Below are 17,869 nucleotides of genomic sequence, written 5' to 3' on the forward strand. Positions count from 1 at the left end.
CAAAGAGCTTACCATTTGGGGGATCTCGTCTTTTCTCTGTTAGAAAATAAATTAAAATAACATTATTAGGCATATGTAATATAAAAATCAACATAAAATATTAATTCACCTAAACTCTGTCTTAATTCCTAAGTCAACGTACAGGTAGTTAAGAAAGATTTCTCTGAGGAACTGACATCTGAATAAACTAAGAGAGGGAACAACATATTTAAAGGCCCTAAGGAAAGAATAGCATGAAGGAACATCATGAAGCCTGGACTGGAATGAGCCAAGAGAAGAGTAAAAGGAGAGAAGTCAAAAGGAGACGGAGGGACTGGATCATGTAGGGTCCCACAGGCCAAGGTAAGGAATGTAGATTGTATTTTAGATATGAGAGAAAGCTCTTATAGGGTTTCCAATAGGGCAAGTAACATAACCTAATCTGTGTTTTTAAGTTAACTTTGGCTACTACGTGGAAAAGAGATCATAAGGGGCACTGGGTGGTAGTAGAAAGGCCAGTGAGGGAGTCAGGGTAGTCTAGATGACAGAAGGTGGTGGCTTAGATTAGGGAGGCAGCAGCAGAGGTGGTGAGAAACAGACCCAGATTCTGTGTTTGAAGGAAGAGACAATGGACTCATGGATAGGATTTACAAGGGACCATGGTAAGCCAGAGTGGAACATTTTACCAAGTTGAGGAAGACTAGGAGAGGAGTCGGAATAGGTCTAATTGGGGTCAGGGAACATGGATCCAATGCTCTACTCAGATATGTTATGTTTGAAAGCTATTCTGATGTCCAACTGAAGTAAATTAGTCTGAAGGTTGGGGGGAGGGGTCAGTAATACAGATAAAACTTTGGAAGGTTTCAGCATACGGACAGTTTTCAAGCTGCAGGACTGAGTGAAAGCATAAGGGTAATGAAAATACACAGAGATAACTGAGCACCGGGGCAAACCAAAATAATAACAAAGAGCTACAGCAGATTAGGAAGGAGAAAAACCAGGAGAACTACCAATCCTTTGTATTCATACTCTTACATACGAGGTCTGATATCATTTTAGATTTAAGAAATTCAAAAGTGGTTGAAGAATTTTAAACCAACAGAATTTCCAGGGATTTTCTAATATAAAGTTGTCCAAAATTATAAGCGAAATACCCATAAATGATGATATAATAAAAATAATTAGTTTATAAATAGCCATAAACTAAAATTAATAGGATTTAACTGGAGGACAAGTGAGAAAATCCTGGCAATGGGAAACATAAATGTATTACTCCATCTGGTGGTCTGATGAAGTAACTTTTTGAAACATTTGACGTAATCAAATTCTGTCTATATCAATGAATGTCAATCTCCCATTTCCCAGGTGATGTCACCTCTGCAACCAGAGGAAATACTTCTTAAAGTGATGACAACACAGATATGGAAATATACTGAGATAAATATAAAGTTCAGAGTGTATATTCTAAAAAGTAACTTAAAAATAAGACGGTATCCTGGCTTGAAAGCCATACATATGAAAAAAAGGATGGCTTGGCTGAACAATGAATGGGAGGTACTAATGTGAGGTATCTGCTAAAACATTAGCAGGACAGTATTTAATCAAATCAAGAGATGTGTTTTAGTATCATGGAACCAGTGAAACTACTTTTGGAGTACTGTGTTCAAATCTGAACCATCTGGAGAAGACATAAAAATCTACAGTGGATTCAGAGCTCGGTACTCAGGATGAGTCTATAAACTACATCATGTGATGAGTAAAAAACTGGAACTGGTTAAACTAAAGAAGTGAAGGCGTAAGAACACGATAGATGGCTTCCACTATTACATGGCTACTGGGAGGAAAAGAAAACAGACTAATTTTTTGTTGCTCCAAAAATCAGACTCCATGCATCTAAGTTAAAGAGAGGTGAAGCTGGAGTTTGACTTAGCATGAAGGACTACCCAAAGATGAATCAGCTGACTCCCTAATGTTGGGGTCTTTCTGCTTGTGAAACACCATGCTTAAATGCTTAGGAACTGCGTAAAAAGAAATTCCTATACCAGCTGAAAGACACCTTTAAGTGACCTTCCTATTTCAAAGTCAATTAGTCTATATTTTAAGAAACATTTTTTACTCGCTTTGATTTGGAAACGCCACACATTTTGGCTAAAAGGAACCCCAGAAAGCCCCTGGCCGAGCACCACATGTCCCTGAAATAAGGTACTAAACCATAAATTATTCCATAGCTTTAAATTCTTCCCTAGCATGGAATCAAGTGGTAAATGTCCTTGATCCCAAAAAGAAGTAACAAAAAATAGGTCCCTAACAATTCTCCTATTTGCTCATTACAGTTAAGATATAATAAGAAGGCAATAGTGAGCAACAGCTTACTTCATTTTATTCTCGTTTTTACCTCACTTCCCTCTTGGAAATACATTAAAATACTAATGGAGAAGTATAAAATGGAATACATGATTTTACACTCCAGTTTTCCAGATCCAATGTCTTATTTTTTTCATGGCTTAGTCCCTCTTATTGGTAAAGCACATCCCTGAACACAGTGGTAACATGTACCCCCAGATATACAGAAAACTTTCAAGGAGCATGTGGCATAGTTTTAAGGATATCTATTTGCTGATCTCGATACCCATATGTTATTTCTCCTAAAACTGATTTGCTTAAAACGATGATTTTGGAGAGGTTCACCTTTCCTAATCACCCTTCTCCCACTTCCTAACAGAAACAGTAGACTGTTAACAAATATTTCTATACCAATAAATTTAAAGTTCTACACTATCTTGCATCATTCTCTAATTATCTTACATGGATTAAAGTCTCATGAATTACACTGCGTTTCTCATGGTTTAATAATAGATAACATTAGGGACAAAATAGAGACAAAACAGTGTTTACAGATTATATTTGCAACGTGGCTTATTTCCTTCTAGGCTTGCCTAAAAAGTCTTTGTTCACAAAGTATTAAATATTCTAAGAATGTAAGAACAATGCCATAAAAACGCAAATTTAAGAGTCAGTATACATGGAATATTACGAACAAAAAAAGGTTATCAGAATGAGTTCTTCAGTAAACTGAAAAAAACTAGTTCTTAATATGCGTCTTAAGTAAGGATCATCACCTTTTTTATTTTTATTTTTTTCTAGAGGGGCAGAGAATAAACATTTTAGATTTTGTGTGTCATACAGTCTTTGTTGTAACTATCCAACTATTGTTGTGGCAAAAAGGCAGCCACAGACATACTATACAGACAGTATGTAAGCCAATAAACATAGCTGTGTCTCACTAAAACTTCAGGTGGTGGGCCAGATCTGTCCCATGAGCCTTAGTTTGCTAGCTCCTGTTTCAAAGAATTAAAAAAAAAAAAGGTTTACCAGATTTCCTTTGTCGCCGGCCCAACAAGTCTGTAACTGCTTTTCGGAATTTTTTTGCTTCTTCTTCATTGGCAAAATTAAGAGCAACCTGACAAGTCTGAAATATTTTTTTTTTTTTTAGCAAAAAAGGTAAACAGCAAAAAACATGAATTTAGCTTTATTTAATGAAAATGTTGATAGCCAACAAAGTACATTTCTGAAGAAGGAAAGCTGACTTTACTAACAAAGATTCAGTTTACCTTAAAGTTTTAACTTTACTTGAAAAACCTAAGAATGCTAAAAGCACAGAAAAAGCAAAGTAAAAGACTACATTTAGAAAAGCTGCCTATCTCAGTGGACACTCAAAATTAAATTGAATACTTTATCTTCAACAACAACAAGAAAAGAAACAAAAAAATTTGATCCTTCAACAGAGCTCTATAAAATAATTTGGATTTTAGAAAAAGCAAATACCAGAAAAGATGGTCAAATGCAGGCCAGCTCTATCTTTACTAGGGAATGTTTTTATTTTACAGCTTAACTGTAGGTATTATTTAAATTATAACTTTAATTCAGGTAAATTATTTAAAAATGTGGAAACACACTGACATTATTGATTATGGTACTTAATGCATACTTTTATATATTTACATATATCTATATTTTATTAAGAAAAATGTGGAAAACAATAGCTAGAGAAGAAAATACTTTTTGAAAAGATAGATCATCTAATCCAACCATCTTTTTTCTTATTATAGAAAATTTAGGAAATACAAATATGAAAATAAAGAAAATTAAAATCACCTATAATCTAGACCTGGGAGCAGATGGTATGGAAATCCTTCCAACAATTTCCCCAAGTATATGTGATAAATTTTTGAAATTCTGTTCTCCCCGCTACACACATTTACTTTATTTTAGTACTCTCCTAAGTCACGAACTATTCTTTTACGAAATAACTTCAATGGCAATATAATATTCAATGTTTAAAAGATATCACGGATTAGTGGGCAATTCAGACTTCATTTTTACAGAAAACTAAATCCCAGAAAGATTAAGCTATCTGCCCAAAGACAAAAAGATGATGAAAACCAAATTTCTTTTCACGTAGCAAGTTATATTCACAGTACTCTTTGAAATCCTTTTTGGTTTTTTGGCCCTTTAAAATCGTAGCCATTTCCTCTTTACTATCTATGAAGATGCTTTTAAAAGTAAAATAATTCTTTTTATTTTATACAGTGTTTACATGGAAAGCTCATAGATGCTTTCCACAGACAAATGTAAAAACAATTACATTAAACAGGGCAATAAAAAAAAAAATATGACTTACATCTCCAGCGAAGGTATGAAAATATCCTCTAGGACTATTATATACAAAGTTATTGTATAGCTCTTGTTCCCACAATAGTTTCCCATCCTAGAAAACAACAGTTAAAATAAGAGTTAACAAAAAGATAATCTCTAGGAATAAACCAAAATAGATGACTCCTATTAAGCAAATTGTTTTTATTAATAATAGCTTTTACATGCACAGAAAACACAGATATGCATAAAATATATATAACATAATTTAATTGGTGTTTTCTTAATAAGAAAATAGTAAATTCTGGCTATTTCTTCCATAAAAACTATGTATCGAGTGAGCTTAATTCAGTATGCCAAGATACAATCTCCTTAGCCTGTATTCCCAAATATAGTTACCTGGTCAAATACGTAACTAGAACAGTTACTAGGTCATCAATGTCAGACAGAAGGAATAGAATACTGCTGTACATGCACTGATGATCAATGCCTAGTTCCACTGGCAATAGACCGTGTGCTATCAAACATTATAGGAACATTTCATGCTCTTTTCCTCAATTCTGTAAGATGCTGGGAGTGTCAAATCTACCTTCTCTGTACTGTTCACTAACAGTCTTTGAACTCCTAAATTTTATACAGTGGCTCCCTAATACTACTAGTAAAAGTAGTGTCAATCGTGCAGAAAAAGACTGATGATTAAGGTGCACCAAGGGTAAACTCTGGTTAGGAGAGCCATGGGTGACTGGATTGTCATATGTATGGCTGTAGTAGAAGACATAGAATTAACCTTAATACCAAAGGTGGCTAATTGCCAAGCATTCAGCAACAGTTACCTACAATTAGAAATCAGTAGTTAGAGGAAGATAAGTATTGCCCTATTCTGAAAGCAAAGTTCTACCTAGACCATGACTTAAAAATATTCAGAATTCACTATACACACAGGACCACCCATTCCTTTTCTCTTTGTGGAGTTATATGTGCACTTTACTTCTAAACAGTGCTTCTCATTGGTGATGAGAAGTATATCAAAACAACTATGGGTTTCTTTCAAACTACTGCATGTTTCCCCATCCCCTAGAATCACTGCCATAGTTAAGCCACTGATAACAGGAGTACCCCACATCTCTCAGCTGTCTTGGAGTATGGAGAAGTGGATGCTAAGAAGCACTAAGTTACAAAGTACAGTAACTTAAATCTTAACTTAATCTCAGGGAAACACTTTGCAATAGACGCAGATGGTTCTCGCATTTTATAAATAAATAAGCCAAGGCCCAGAGAAATTAAACATACAGAGGCTGGCATACAATCTATCTGTAAGTATCATCCAGGAGAGTTCAAAGTCAGTGTTTTTTGGGGTTTTTTGGTTATATTTATTGTCACATATAAATATTACAAAAGCCTACTTATAGCAAAGGTTTTAAAAGATAAATGGAGACTTCATCTCTGCAAAAAGGTAATTACTTCTATGGTAACTACAAGAAATGAATACCTGAGAATGGGCATCCAATCTAGGACAATGTGGATTTGTGTTTGAATGTGAGAGATACAAAGCTGTGAAAATGTAAACATACCTATGTTGAGAAACAACGTAAGGAAAAATGGGTGGCAAATACATTATTATAGATACTGTATTATGCTTTAAGCCTAGGCTGAAGTAACTAACAGTACATACTAAACTAAAATATACTTTTATAGTTCCTTGAAAGGACTTTATACTACTTTGTATGGGACAAGATGAAATAGAAGAGTATCATTAGAAAGAGCATGTAGGGAAAGCCCAAGATGTAAAAAGTATTAAACCATACATACAGGATAAACAAAAATTACATACGTAACATACATAAATATATGTAACAATCGTAACTGAAATAAAAAATCTAAGCACCTACAGTTTAAAGTGGAAGCAAAACAAAACTCACCTTAATATCAAATATTCTTAAAAAATAAGATCTCTGTGGATTGTCCTTAACAAGACAAGCAACACCGCTGCACTTCTTTGACCACATACAGTTACGATCTGCTGCATATAACTGTACCACCGCTGAAGACATAGTCTGGAAAATGTAAAATTCATGGCCATTAGGTTCAAAATAACACTCAGATGACCTCAGCCCCTGCTGACATCCTGATTGCAACCTCATGAGAGACATGGAACCAGAACCACCCAGCTATGTTGCTTCTGAATTTGTGACTCATAGGAACAAGGGGATAATAAACATTTATTGTTACTTTTTGAAGAAATTACTTATTCAGTAATAAATAACACAATAACTATGCTAAAAATAACTATGGAAAGGAAACATTTATTGCTGCTTAGAATGTATCAGAAATCGTGTTAAGCACTTTTAAATACAACTCCATTTAAATTTTATTACTATTATAATTTCATTTTATGCTTGAGAACCTCAGAGTTAAAAGGATACATAATTTACTCCAAATCACACAGCTAACTGGCAGAGTTGAAATTCCAATCCAGGCAAGTTGTGACTTCAGATCCTGTACTTACTCCTTGCAAAATACAATAATCCCCAATCCTCCTTTATCCATGGGGAATACATTCCAAAACCCTCCAGTGGATAGCCTGAAACTGCCGATAGTACCAAATCCCATATATACTATGTTTTTTTCCCCTATGGATACATAGCTATGATAAAGTTTAATTTATAAATTAGGCACTGAGAAATTAACAATAACACAATAGAACAATTACAACTATATACTGTAATGCAAGTTATGTAAATGTGGTCTCTTACTCAAAATTATCTTATTGTACTATACTCATCCTTCTTGTGATGTGAGATGATAAAATGCCTATGTGAGGAGATGAAGTAGGGTAAAGGCATAGGCATTATGATGTGGCATTAGGCTACTACTGACCTTCTGACAATATGTCAGGAGGATCATCTACTTCTAACCTGCAATTGACCTTGGGTAACTGAAACCATGGAAAGCAAAACCATGGGCAAAGGAGGACTACTACACCGTTTTCCAATAAAATGAACATTTAAGTAATGAAGTAGTATTGTTAGTAAAGGCTGATGTCTGTATAGCAGTTAACTACTTTAGTATGGTACTAAATCAAACGAAAGCAAAATTTGTGGTTACTAAATTATAATGCTGGACAGTTTGATCATACCATCCTGGAAGACAGATTCTAGTATCACCTTTTTCAAAGATGGTAAAACTGAGGGAAAAAAGATATTAAGTGACTTGCACATGGCCACTTAGCTTGCAAGCTATACTGAAAACATGAAGAATTATTTGAGTGATTGTTGTGCCAATTTTTCCAAGGATATAGCTAACTAGTACCCTTTCAGACGAGTAAGAAAGAAGCTAATTGTTACATGCAAGGAACACAGCACATTAACTTCTACCACGTTGCCACCTCACTCATGACAGTAACGTAAAATAATGGAAACTTTAGTTTAATTCTAAATTAAGTTTTTTTTAGGGGCACTTGGGTGGCTCAGTCAGTTAAGCATCCATCGACTTTGGCTCAGGCCATGATCTCACGGTTCGTGAGTTTGAGCCCTGCATTGGGCTGTCTGCTGTCCGCACAGAGCCTGCTTAGTTTCCTCCGTCTCCCTCTCTCTCTGGCTCTCCCTCGCTGGTTCGGTCTCTCTCTCTCCCTCTCTCTCTCTCTCTCTCCCTCCCTCAAAATAAATACACTTAAAAAAATCTCCTTTAAGCTTTTAAATAAATAAATAAATAAATAAATAAATAAATAAATAAATAAAGTTTCTTTTATGGTATAATCTAGGAAGTAACTATTCAATTTTAGTTTCTGTAAGAATGATACACCACACTTACAAATCTTCTGAAAGTAATAATCATGTTTTTGGGTCTAAATCTACTGATTTCAGGGGCACCTGGTGGCTCAGTCAGTTAAGCATCCAACTCCTGATTTCAGCTCAGGTCATGATCTCACGGCTTGTGAGATTGAGCCCCGCCACTGGGCTCTGTGCTGACAGAGCAGAGCCTGCTTGCATCTCTGTCTCTCTCTCTCTCTCTGTCTGTCTCTCTCTCTCTCCCCCCCCTTCTGCCCCTCACCTGCATGAGTGTCTCTCTCTCTCAAAATAAATAAACATTTAAATCTAGTGATTGCACTCCTAAATGGGAAAGCAAGGAAATAATTTAAAATACCTCAAAAATTTGTTATTTTTATATAAATATGAAACAAAATGTTTATACAAATATATTAGTTAGTCTTTTAAATAAAAGGAATTTAAAAACCAGAAGTAAGAGATGATTTAAGCAATTATAGTATATCAGTTGAATGAATACTGGTCATTGTAAAAGGAAATAGACTACATTAGATTTAGATATAAAGTTGTTTTGGGTTACCTAACTATGGCTGGGGAACCTTCAGACTCATATACACAGAGTTTACATATATTAGTTATAATAATAAAGTCAGAAATGTAAGATGAGTGTACTTTTGGGGAATCAAAATTGTATAAAGACTTTCCTAACTAACAGTGCTCCATGTTATGTTTTTAACTTTTGTAGACCACAAACTCATCTTTGAATTTCTGATAGTCATTGACAGCACACAAAGCAAAAAGAAAATTTCCACAAGAGCCATTAAAAAAATGATAAAGATAGTTTGAAACATATCAAATGTATATACTAGGATGCTGGGCTTAAAAAAGGACACTATGCCTTTGGCTTGCTCAAAGCATACTTTGTTCTTCTCCAAGTATAACACATATCATTTTCTGCTTGGGCTCCCCGACCTCAAACTCCTAACACTGAAAACTTCAACCAAAAACAAATGGATTCCGCATATATGACCCAAAGGTATTTAAGAACAGACTGAAGGATTAAAAAATCAGATGAGTAAATTTGTTTTCTAAGGCAAATTCATATAAATTACTGTCCTTTTAGTATGATGCTGTCAAAAGGCATTCATTTCTAAAAAGAAATTAGGAAACTAGATACCAAGAAAAAAATTAAAAAATCCTTTTACTTTTCTTTTTAACCGAAAAAAACAAGAAGTAACAGCTCAGAAAAGAAAAAAACGGATTATCAAATAGAGTCTGAAATTCCATTACGGAAATCCCCTTGCCAAATGACCAAATATTAACATGTAAAACGTATATGTGAACCTAAAAAAAAGTAACAAAAACTAAAAATCTACATTTAAACATTTATATAAATGTAAAACAAATTCTTAAAACATCTGCTTGAGAAATAAAGACCTGTGAAACAGTTTAATAGCATTCCACATAAACGTGGTTAGCAGAATAAACCTTATTCTAAAACAATTTATAGAATTTTAATACTGAAGAACCCACCTGTAATCAGAAGCTATTTTCAATAACTGGATTTTCAAATTTCTACTACAATCATACTGTCAGTATATGCCTCTTTCAGCCCTTTTTATCTTAAACTAGCAAAGTCTGAAAATTATATAAAGCCCTTTCTGATTAATTAGGAAAATTATAGTAAATGCAAGAATAGCTTACACATATAAAATTTAATATATAAATGCTAGAAACATTAAAACAGTGACTATCCCTTAAGCCCTAGATTGACAGTGACTTAATTAAGCTTTTGAAAACATTCCTTCCATTCCTTTAAAGAAATTACAGCTACTCAACTCTGTTACATCTGGTCTCTCATAACTGAGAGGTATTACTGAAAAACAACCTAAGGACAACTGCTTAGGAAAAGAAATCTATTTCTTATTAGCCCAATAATATTAGGGTTAAAATTTGTTAATTAAAAGGAAACAAGTAATATATCAGCTTTTGTAGAAACAGAACCTGTCCTATCATACACAGTCCTGATATTTCAGTACTAAGTTACTGAAATAACACATTCATCCTCAGAACTTTCATTGTCAAGAGCAGACAGAAGATAAAGGATGAACTCTGGGATGTGGATCTCTCCCACTGTCCTTCAATGGTGCACTTCTACCTCAGGCAGACTCTGCACCAGTCAAGAACTATTTCCCCAATTCCCTAGGTTAAATGACTGGTTTTTTCCTTCACTTTTCTAGAGTACCTTCTTTCTGAATATCTTGTGTAAATCTTATTGTACCACAACTTATTCTAAAATAGAATAATTTGCTGTATTGATTATTCATTTAAGTGGACTGTAATTCCCTTAAGCACCTGAACAGTTTTGCAAGAATATATATATTTTCACTTCACCTACACTTTGCTCCAAGTAAGCAAACATTTGTTAAATTAAAAATTACATACTCTGATTTTGATACTAATACTATGAGGTCCTTGATTTTAGGATACACATATGAAGCATTATAAAGGGGTATGATACCGGCAATTACTTTCAACTGGTTCTGAAAATAACTGTATATATATATGTGTGTACATACATAAGACAGAAGAAACCCTAACGAAATGTCATAAATGCTTGACAAATCTGGATGAAGGATATGCAGGAATTCTCTGTACTATATTTGCAACTTTTCTGTAAGTATGAAATTAAAAAATTCTAAAGCCCAAATGATTCATAGAAGTGTAAGACTCTCAGCCTCCTTCCACAGCCATGAGTCTTGGGACGGTGGTTCTACCTGTACATATACTAGCTACTACCACACTGACTCAGAACTAAGAAAATCACTACTTCTTCCAATTCCTTCTATACTCATACCAACCTTGTTACAGGGAGCTTCATCCTGAGTAAGAAAGACATAAATCACAAAGATTCACCACTTCTATAGTTTACATTCTTTTCACATTATCAGAATGATCATGTTATATAACAGGTCAAAATAAGAATTTTAGATTAGGAAAACAGACGTTTCTTTTATTACAGGATCAGCTAATGACAGGGAAAAGACTGGAAGATACTAGGTCTTGTAGATCCTTGCCTGACCAACTGCCTACTTAGTACTAAGATGACTTAATAATGAACAACTGTCTACAAATATTATTTTAATAATCCAATAAATATACAATGTTGTTGAAGGAAATCATTTTTAAAGATATATTTTCAATTAATATCCAAAATAAACAGAGTGTGGGGAAAAAAAAAATCACAGGATTGAAAACATAAGTCTTTCCTATGGACATGATAGTCTAGATTAATAGCCAAAACACTCCAGCTTGTGTGTGTGTGTGTGTGTGTGTGTGTGTGTGTGTGTGTGTATCCATCCAAATTCCTAAAATCTAATCCAGGAAAATCCATCCTAAGTTTTCTTATTATATAAAACTGCTTTAAATGTTCCTAAATACTCTGACGATATAGTCACATGAAATGACCCATTAGTATCATAAATATGGGGGCGCCTGGGTGGCTTGGTCGGTTAAGCGTCCGACTTCGGCTCAGGTCATGATCTCACAGTCCGTGAGTTCGAGCCCCACGTTGGGCTCTGTGCTGACCGCTCAGAGCCTGGAGCCTGTTTCAGATTCTGTGTCTCCCTCTCTCTCTGCTCCTCCCCTGTTCATGCTCTGTCTCTCTCTGTCTCAAAAATAAATAAACGTTAAAAAAAATAAAAAAAAAAGTATCATAAATATGAAATTTTAATATGAAACATAAAAGGAATTATAAAAGTAAAGAAAAAGAAAAAATTTGGTTATACTTCAATTAAATTAAAAATCATGTAAACGAGGAATTTGATTGAACTCTTATAATTATTTAATTGTGCAGTAATTTCAAGGAGCAATTTTCTAAATAATTAAAGTATAACAATGCTTTAGTTACACAGCCACCTAAAAAACCCAACACAGAAACCAGCAATTTAAAAAAAAAATAGAAACAAGACTCCTGATTGGAAAGTATCAGTAAAAATTACCCAGGAAAAGAAAACACCAATAATTTACTCTGGAAAGGGCAGATTTTATCAGCTGGTAATTTCCACAATGAGAAATAACCAGAAAGAGAAAGGAAAATAGAAAAAGGTAGAGATTAAAAAAGAATACATCAAAGACAGAAGACTCCACAAGAAACCGTAATTTTTTAAAAAGCAAAGTTGGAGGATTAAAAGAGAAAGTGGACAAAAGCAGTAACAGAATCTCAAGTGTGTGTGTGTGTGTGTGTGTATGTATATAAAAGCCACAAGAAAACAGCTGCTGTCTTATGGATCAAGCAGAAATGGTGTTTTAGGCCTTAGTAGCTACTTAAGAAAACGACCATGCTAGGCATATTCATTTACCAAATGTTTACTGAGCACCTACTACGTACATGGAACTGTGATAAATGGGGGTGGGGGTGAATGAAAGTGAGGTCAAGCACAAAAATTTATTACAGACATGGTCCTCATGAAATGTGTTCTCATGGGCACAAAGACATTGTTAATGATTACAAATGCTATAAAGGAAAAATGCATCATGCAGGAAAAATGTAAAACCTATCCAGCATGGGAAGGCTGCCCAAGAGTAACAATTTACCTGAAGGATGAAACTGAATGAGTCAGGTGAGCAAAGGGGTGGAGGGAAGAGGAGAGGAAATAGCATTCCACTGCAGACAGATCAACAAAGACCCTATCGTGGGAAAGTGCTAATCTCAGTAGGTAAGAAAGAGAAGAGTGGCATGGAATGAAGTCACAGACTTCATATTAAAATAACATCAAACATGGCTCACCTCTGTGGTTTAGAGAGATAAACAGCCATGTGCAGTTTGGAGACTTTGTCTAGAGATGTAGTAGAGTGGTTTATCATTCCTATAATGGCTTTTGATGCCTCTTAGTATCTCAGTTCTGGTATACTCTTCTTCCCCACCCCCACACCCCGCCCAAGGACCCTGGGTTTGTCCGTATGATTTGCTTTGAACAATAGAGCCTCAACAAATATAAGCAGAAGCTTGAAAACTACTTGTACGTAGCGGCTTGCCCTCCTGGAACTGCTGCCCTAAAATCTTGGGGTGAAAGACCATACGGAGAGCCGGCCCCATCATATTACCTGTCCTTGCCAAGCCTAGTTCCCACTGGACTGCCCACTGAATGCCACTGCATGAGTGAACATAGGTGACAAACTAGACACCCCACCAATCCACAGAATCATAAAATATAAATCAATACTGCTTTTAAGTCACAAAGTTTTCTGGTGGTTTGTTTGCAGCAACATGTAGGAGATTATTTTAATATAATAATAACATAGTATAGATGGTTCTAGCTCCTTCCTCCATTTCATTTATACTGGACATATGTTTAAAATTACCAGTAAAGTTTTCAGAAAAAATTTAATGTTTATTTATTTTTGAAGGAGAGACAGAGTGTGAGTGGGGAAGGGGCAGAGAGAGACACACACAGAATCTGAAGCAGGCTCCAGGCTCTGAGCTGTCAGCACAGAGCCCAACGCGGGGCTTGAACCCACAAGCTGCAAGATCATGACCTGAGCTGAAGTCGGATGCTCAACCAACTGAGCCACCCAGGCGCCCCAGAAATTTTGATCTATAAATCGTAAAAGTTTTAGAGCTCACTCTCACTATCAATGCACTTTCTTTTTTGGAATCATTGTTTAAATGCATTTTACATCCAAAAGCCTTACTAAAAGATATGTACTGGACAAGAGACTAAGCTCACTCACTAAACCAGTCATGGCCACACATCAATCTCATATGGTGTCTGTGATTTAAATTCATACATCAAAAAGCTGTAAATTATGTGGCAAAGATCTTTAGCATTACCTGCAATCAAAATTATAGATGCTAAAACCACAAATGGCAAAGTTTACCATCCTCTTAATTTTCTACTTGAAGGATAATCATACATAGATAAAGGTGAGAGGAATAGTGATCTCAATATAGACTGGGTTAGGTTTGCAAATAGACAGGACACTGTAGTAGACGGGCAGCAAATAGGTGCAGCTTGCTCTCTTCTGCCTTTCCCTTCTCTGTAGCTTAAGTAGACATGCTTTAGGGAGTTTTTCTTCTTTCCTCTTCTGTGGGTTTCAATTTTTAGGGAATGAAGGTGCAGATGAGAAGGACGGTCCCAAGGATTACCACCTCAGCTGACCAAAGTTTAACATTTACCGGCTGCGCCCCAAGCTCTGGCAACAAGAAAATGCGCGCGCGTGTGTGTGTATGTGTACAAAATACATTATAAAATATACAAAGTATATTATGCTATAATATAAAGTATGTTATATTTTAAGACCTAAGTATATTATACATTTTTATTATAAAATATATTTATTTATATATTATTAAATATATATTTTTTATTCTGCTACCACTTTCCTGTGCAAGTAACAGTTTGGGAAGAGAAGGTGGAAGGTTGTTACTTTGGTCACTGATAGGATTTCAGTGTTCCTGAACCCAGTATCATTTCACCATAAATTTATCCAGAGTATAATCCAATCCCTTCATTTTACAGAAGAGGTCAATTTATTTCTCAAAGTTCATATTGGTCAGCTCTGGATGAATTTCACAATCAGATGCTCATTTTATATTCACCATACACTACTCATTGATTCATCCCAGTTACTAATTTGTTAGATTTTTGACCTTTCACATCTAAATGATTTTCAAAGAACTATATACCCTTAATATAATTTTATCCCTCTATTGATCTCATTTGGTTTACCTTATTTTGGAGGAGGGCAGGGGAAAGTTAGTGGCGGTAGCAAATAGAGGACTACTACTGCATGAGAAAAAAGGATCTTTATGGAAAGAAAAACTTCAAACAGATGTAAGTTATACGACCTGGGGACATAAGCAGATTTACCAAGAAGCCAATTCATTAAGTTTCAGAATCTTTTACTTGGAAGTGTCCCTTACAAAATTTGGTTTGTTCTCCTTTGGGGAGCACATGAAGGAGCAGCAACCCGAGCCGCATGCTTAAGGGCTCCTCTGTAGCTATTCTTGGAGGTCATCCTGGTACTTCCATCAAGGATGCACTACCTCGACATCCGTCCAGCCCCAGCAAATAACCTGTCCCTCTTGGAACACAAAATGCTCCCAGACCCAATCTTTAACCCCAAGGAAAAGGTATGAATGACTGCTATTTAGCACCCTGCTGGGGGTGGCACACTAAGACCAAACTTTGAACACTTCTGGGGAAAGGAGAGTGGTCCAGCCACCTAAGATCAAGAGCTGGAGTTTTTTCCCCAGGCAAGAAGCATCCTCTAAACAAAGTGAAGGAAATTAAAGATGTACCTGTAACTAGTTTAAGGAAACTTCTTTGAGCTTCACAACTATCAATATTTTGATCAAACATACTAGAGCAGGAGTCTTTTCTATAAAATACCAGATAGTTAATATTTTAGGCTTGTGGGCTCTTTGGCCTCTCTTATCTCTGCTGCTATAGCATGTGCAAAAGCAGCCATAGATAATTTGGAGATGACTATGTTCCAATAAAACTTCATTTACCAACACAAGCAGGCTATAGTTTGCTAAGCCGTGTGCAAGAAGAATGGATCTCTCTATAGAAAATACAAAATTGTTGTCATGTAAAGAGGTGCTCAATGAATAGATAGCCAAAATAAGTAGGAAAAAAAATATCAAGAAAGTGTATCAATTAATAGTAATAGAAATAAGTTATAATAAGTAATAAGCTATTTTTCTGGATTTTGTGATGTTTATGGTATTTTTTTGTTATCTTTTCTCATACTAAATCACCATTTTTATATTTAATTTTGGATTCTTTTTTTAAAGAGAACCCTTCCAAATTATGTAAGTTTCAGGCCACAAAACGTGGATCAGCCTTATTTGGAGTAACGATACAATGCACCAATTGCAGCAACAGGATTTTGTATCTAAAAAAAAAAAAAAAAAAAAAAAAAAAAAAGAGCTAACTGAATTTATTCCTTTTGCCAAACCAAACTTAATGTAGTAACTTTTTAACATGCAGTGACTTTATCAACAGAAAAAAACTGCGGCTGAGCAACTTCAAAAAACCACTCAAGGGGCGCCTGGGTGGCGCAGTCGGTTAAGCGTCCGACTTCAGCCAGGTCACGATCTCGCGGTCCGTGAGTTCGAGCCCCGCGTCAGGCTCTGGGCTGATGGCTCGGAGCCTGGAGCCTGTTTCGGATTCTGTGTCTCCCTCTCTCTCTGCCCCTCCCCCGTTCATGCTCTGTCTCTCTCTGTCCCAAAAATAAATAAACGTTGAAAAAAAAAATTAAAAAAAAAAAAAAAAAAAAAAAAAAACCACTCAATAAAAAAAAGGTTTGAAAGGTCACTGGGAATGTGTGGGTATATGTGGATGGGTTGCAAGAGTCTTTATAGTTAACTTTCTACCCAAAGTAAGAATTCCTCACGTGATATTGTTAACAGACAATTAAATAACATTTGCTTGAATGCTTGCTCCAATGGAGAGTGCACAACTTGAAGGGAAAAACTCTTATTCTTGAGCAACTCAGAAAATAGATACTGAACCTAAACCTGTTTTCCTGGCAATTCCCACCCACAGGTATTTAATCTTTAATCGTTCATTTAAATATCTGTTGAACATTTGCTATGTGACAGGCGCAGTGCTAGTTACTGTGGCTACAATGCTACAAAACTGGAGATGTAAACTATTCCCCCACTAATCACAGCATATCATATATGTGTAGTGGCAATAACATTTTCATTTTCATAAAGATGTGCCCCAACAACCCTACTTCTCAGGTCATCTCTTTTTCAGCAAGAATTTATTTTGGTCATTTCTCATCTGACCTGATTTATGGATACCTTATCAGTCTGGTTGCCCTCATCAGTCTATAGTTACATGTGGTCTGACCAGTGCAGAATATTAGCGAAATGATGGAGGAGATAATTTGTTCCCAATCACAGAAAGAAATGCATGTGCCACCTCATTCTCACCTATCACACTGTATACTGAAGACACAGGGCACCATCTTTCACTAGTCATTATCCTCTCTCATGTCCTGATTTTCCATTTCAGTTCTTTGCTCCCAAAGGCAAAACACCCTCTCTCACCCTCCCTTTACCTGGCTAATTCTGTTCACCTTTCAAACCTCAGTTCAGATGTCATCTATCATATCCCTTCCCTGACTCCCTCAAAAAGTGTTGTAACTTAACCTACAGTTAATATCCTACTATTTATGAGAATAAGCAACATGAGCTTGCCTAACAAGGCACTTTAGTCCATTTCAGGAGGAAGCAGTTCCTCTTTTCACTAGGCCTTACCAAGAAGATTCTCTTCAAAAGTCAGTGGACTGGTTAGGTAATTAGACCCTCTCAAACTACACCAATGGTTAGGTTAAATATTTTTAGTGGACAGGAAATGCTAAAGAATAAAATGAAATCTAGAATTAAAAAGTCTACAGGAGGGGGGCCTGGGTGGCTCAGTCGGTTAAGCATCTGACTTCGGCTCAGGTCATGA

General features: G+C 35.6%; 1 protein-coding gene across 1 annotated transcript in view; it reads right to left on the reverse strand.

Annotated features, from left to right (window-relative positions):
• Positions 1-17,869, reverse strand: part of WASL (WASP like actin nucleation promoting factor) — a 63,145-nt gene that overhangs the window by 24,710 nt on the left and 20,566 nt on the right. The window contains exons 2-5 of the mRNA XM_047841051.1: positions 6,552-6,686; positions 4,661-4,747; positions 3,352-3,448; positions 13-36 (exon numbers count right to left, since the gene is read on the reverse strand). Of these exons, the coding sequence (XP_047697007.1) occupies positions 13-36; positions 3,352-3,448; positions 4,661-4,747; positions 6,552-6,686 (343 nt within the window). The remainder of the gene's footprint in view (positions 1-12; positions 37-3,351; positions 3,449-4,660; positions 4,748-6,551; positions 6,687-17,869) is intronic.

Source organism: Prionailurus viverrinus, chromosome A2 (genome assembly GCF_022837055.1).
Source record: "Prionailurus viverrinus isolate Anna chromosome A2, UM_Priviv_1.0, whole genome shotgun sequence".
In the NCBI taxonomy this organism is placed as follows: Eukaryota; Metazoa; Chordata; class Mammalia; order Carnivora; family Felidae; genus Prionailurus; species Prionailurus viverrinus.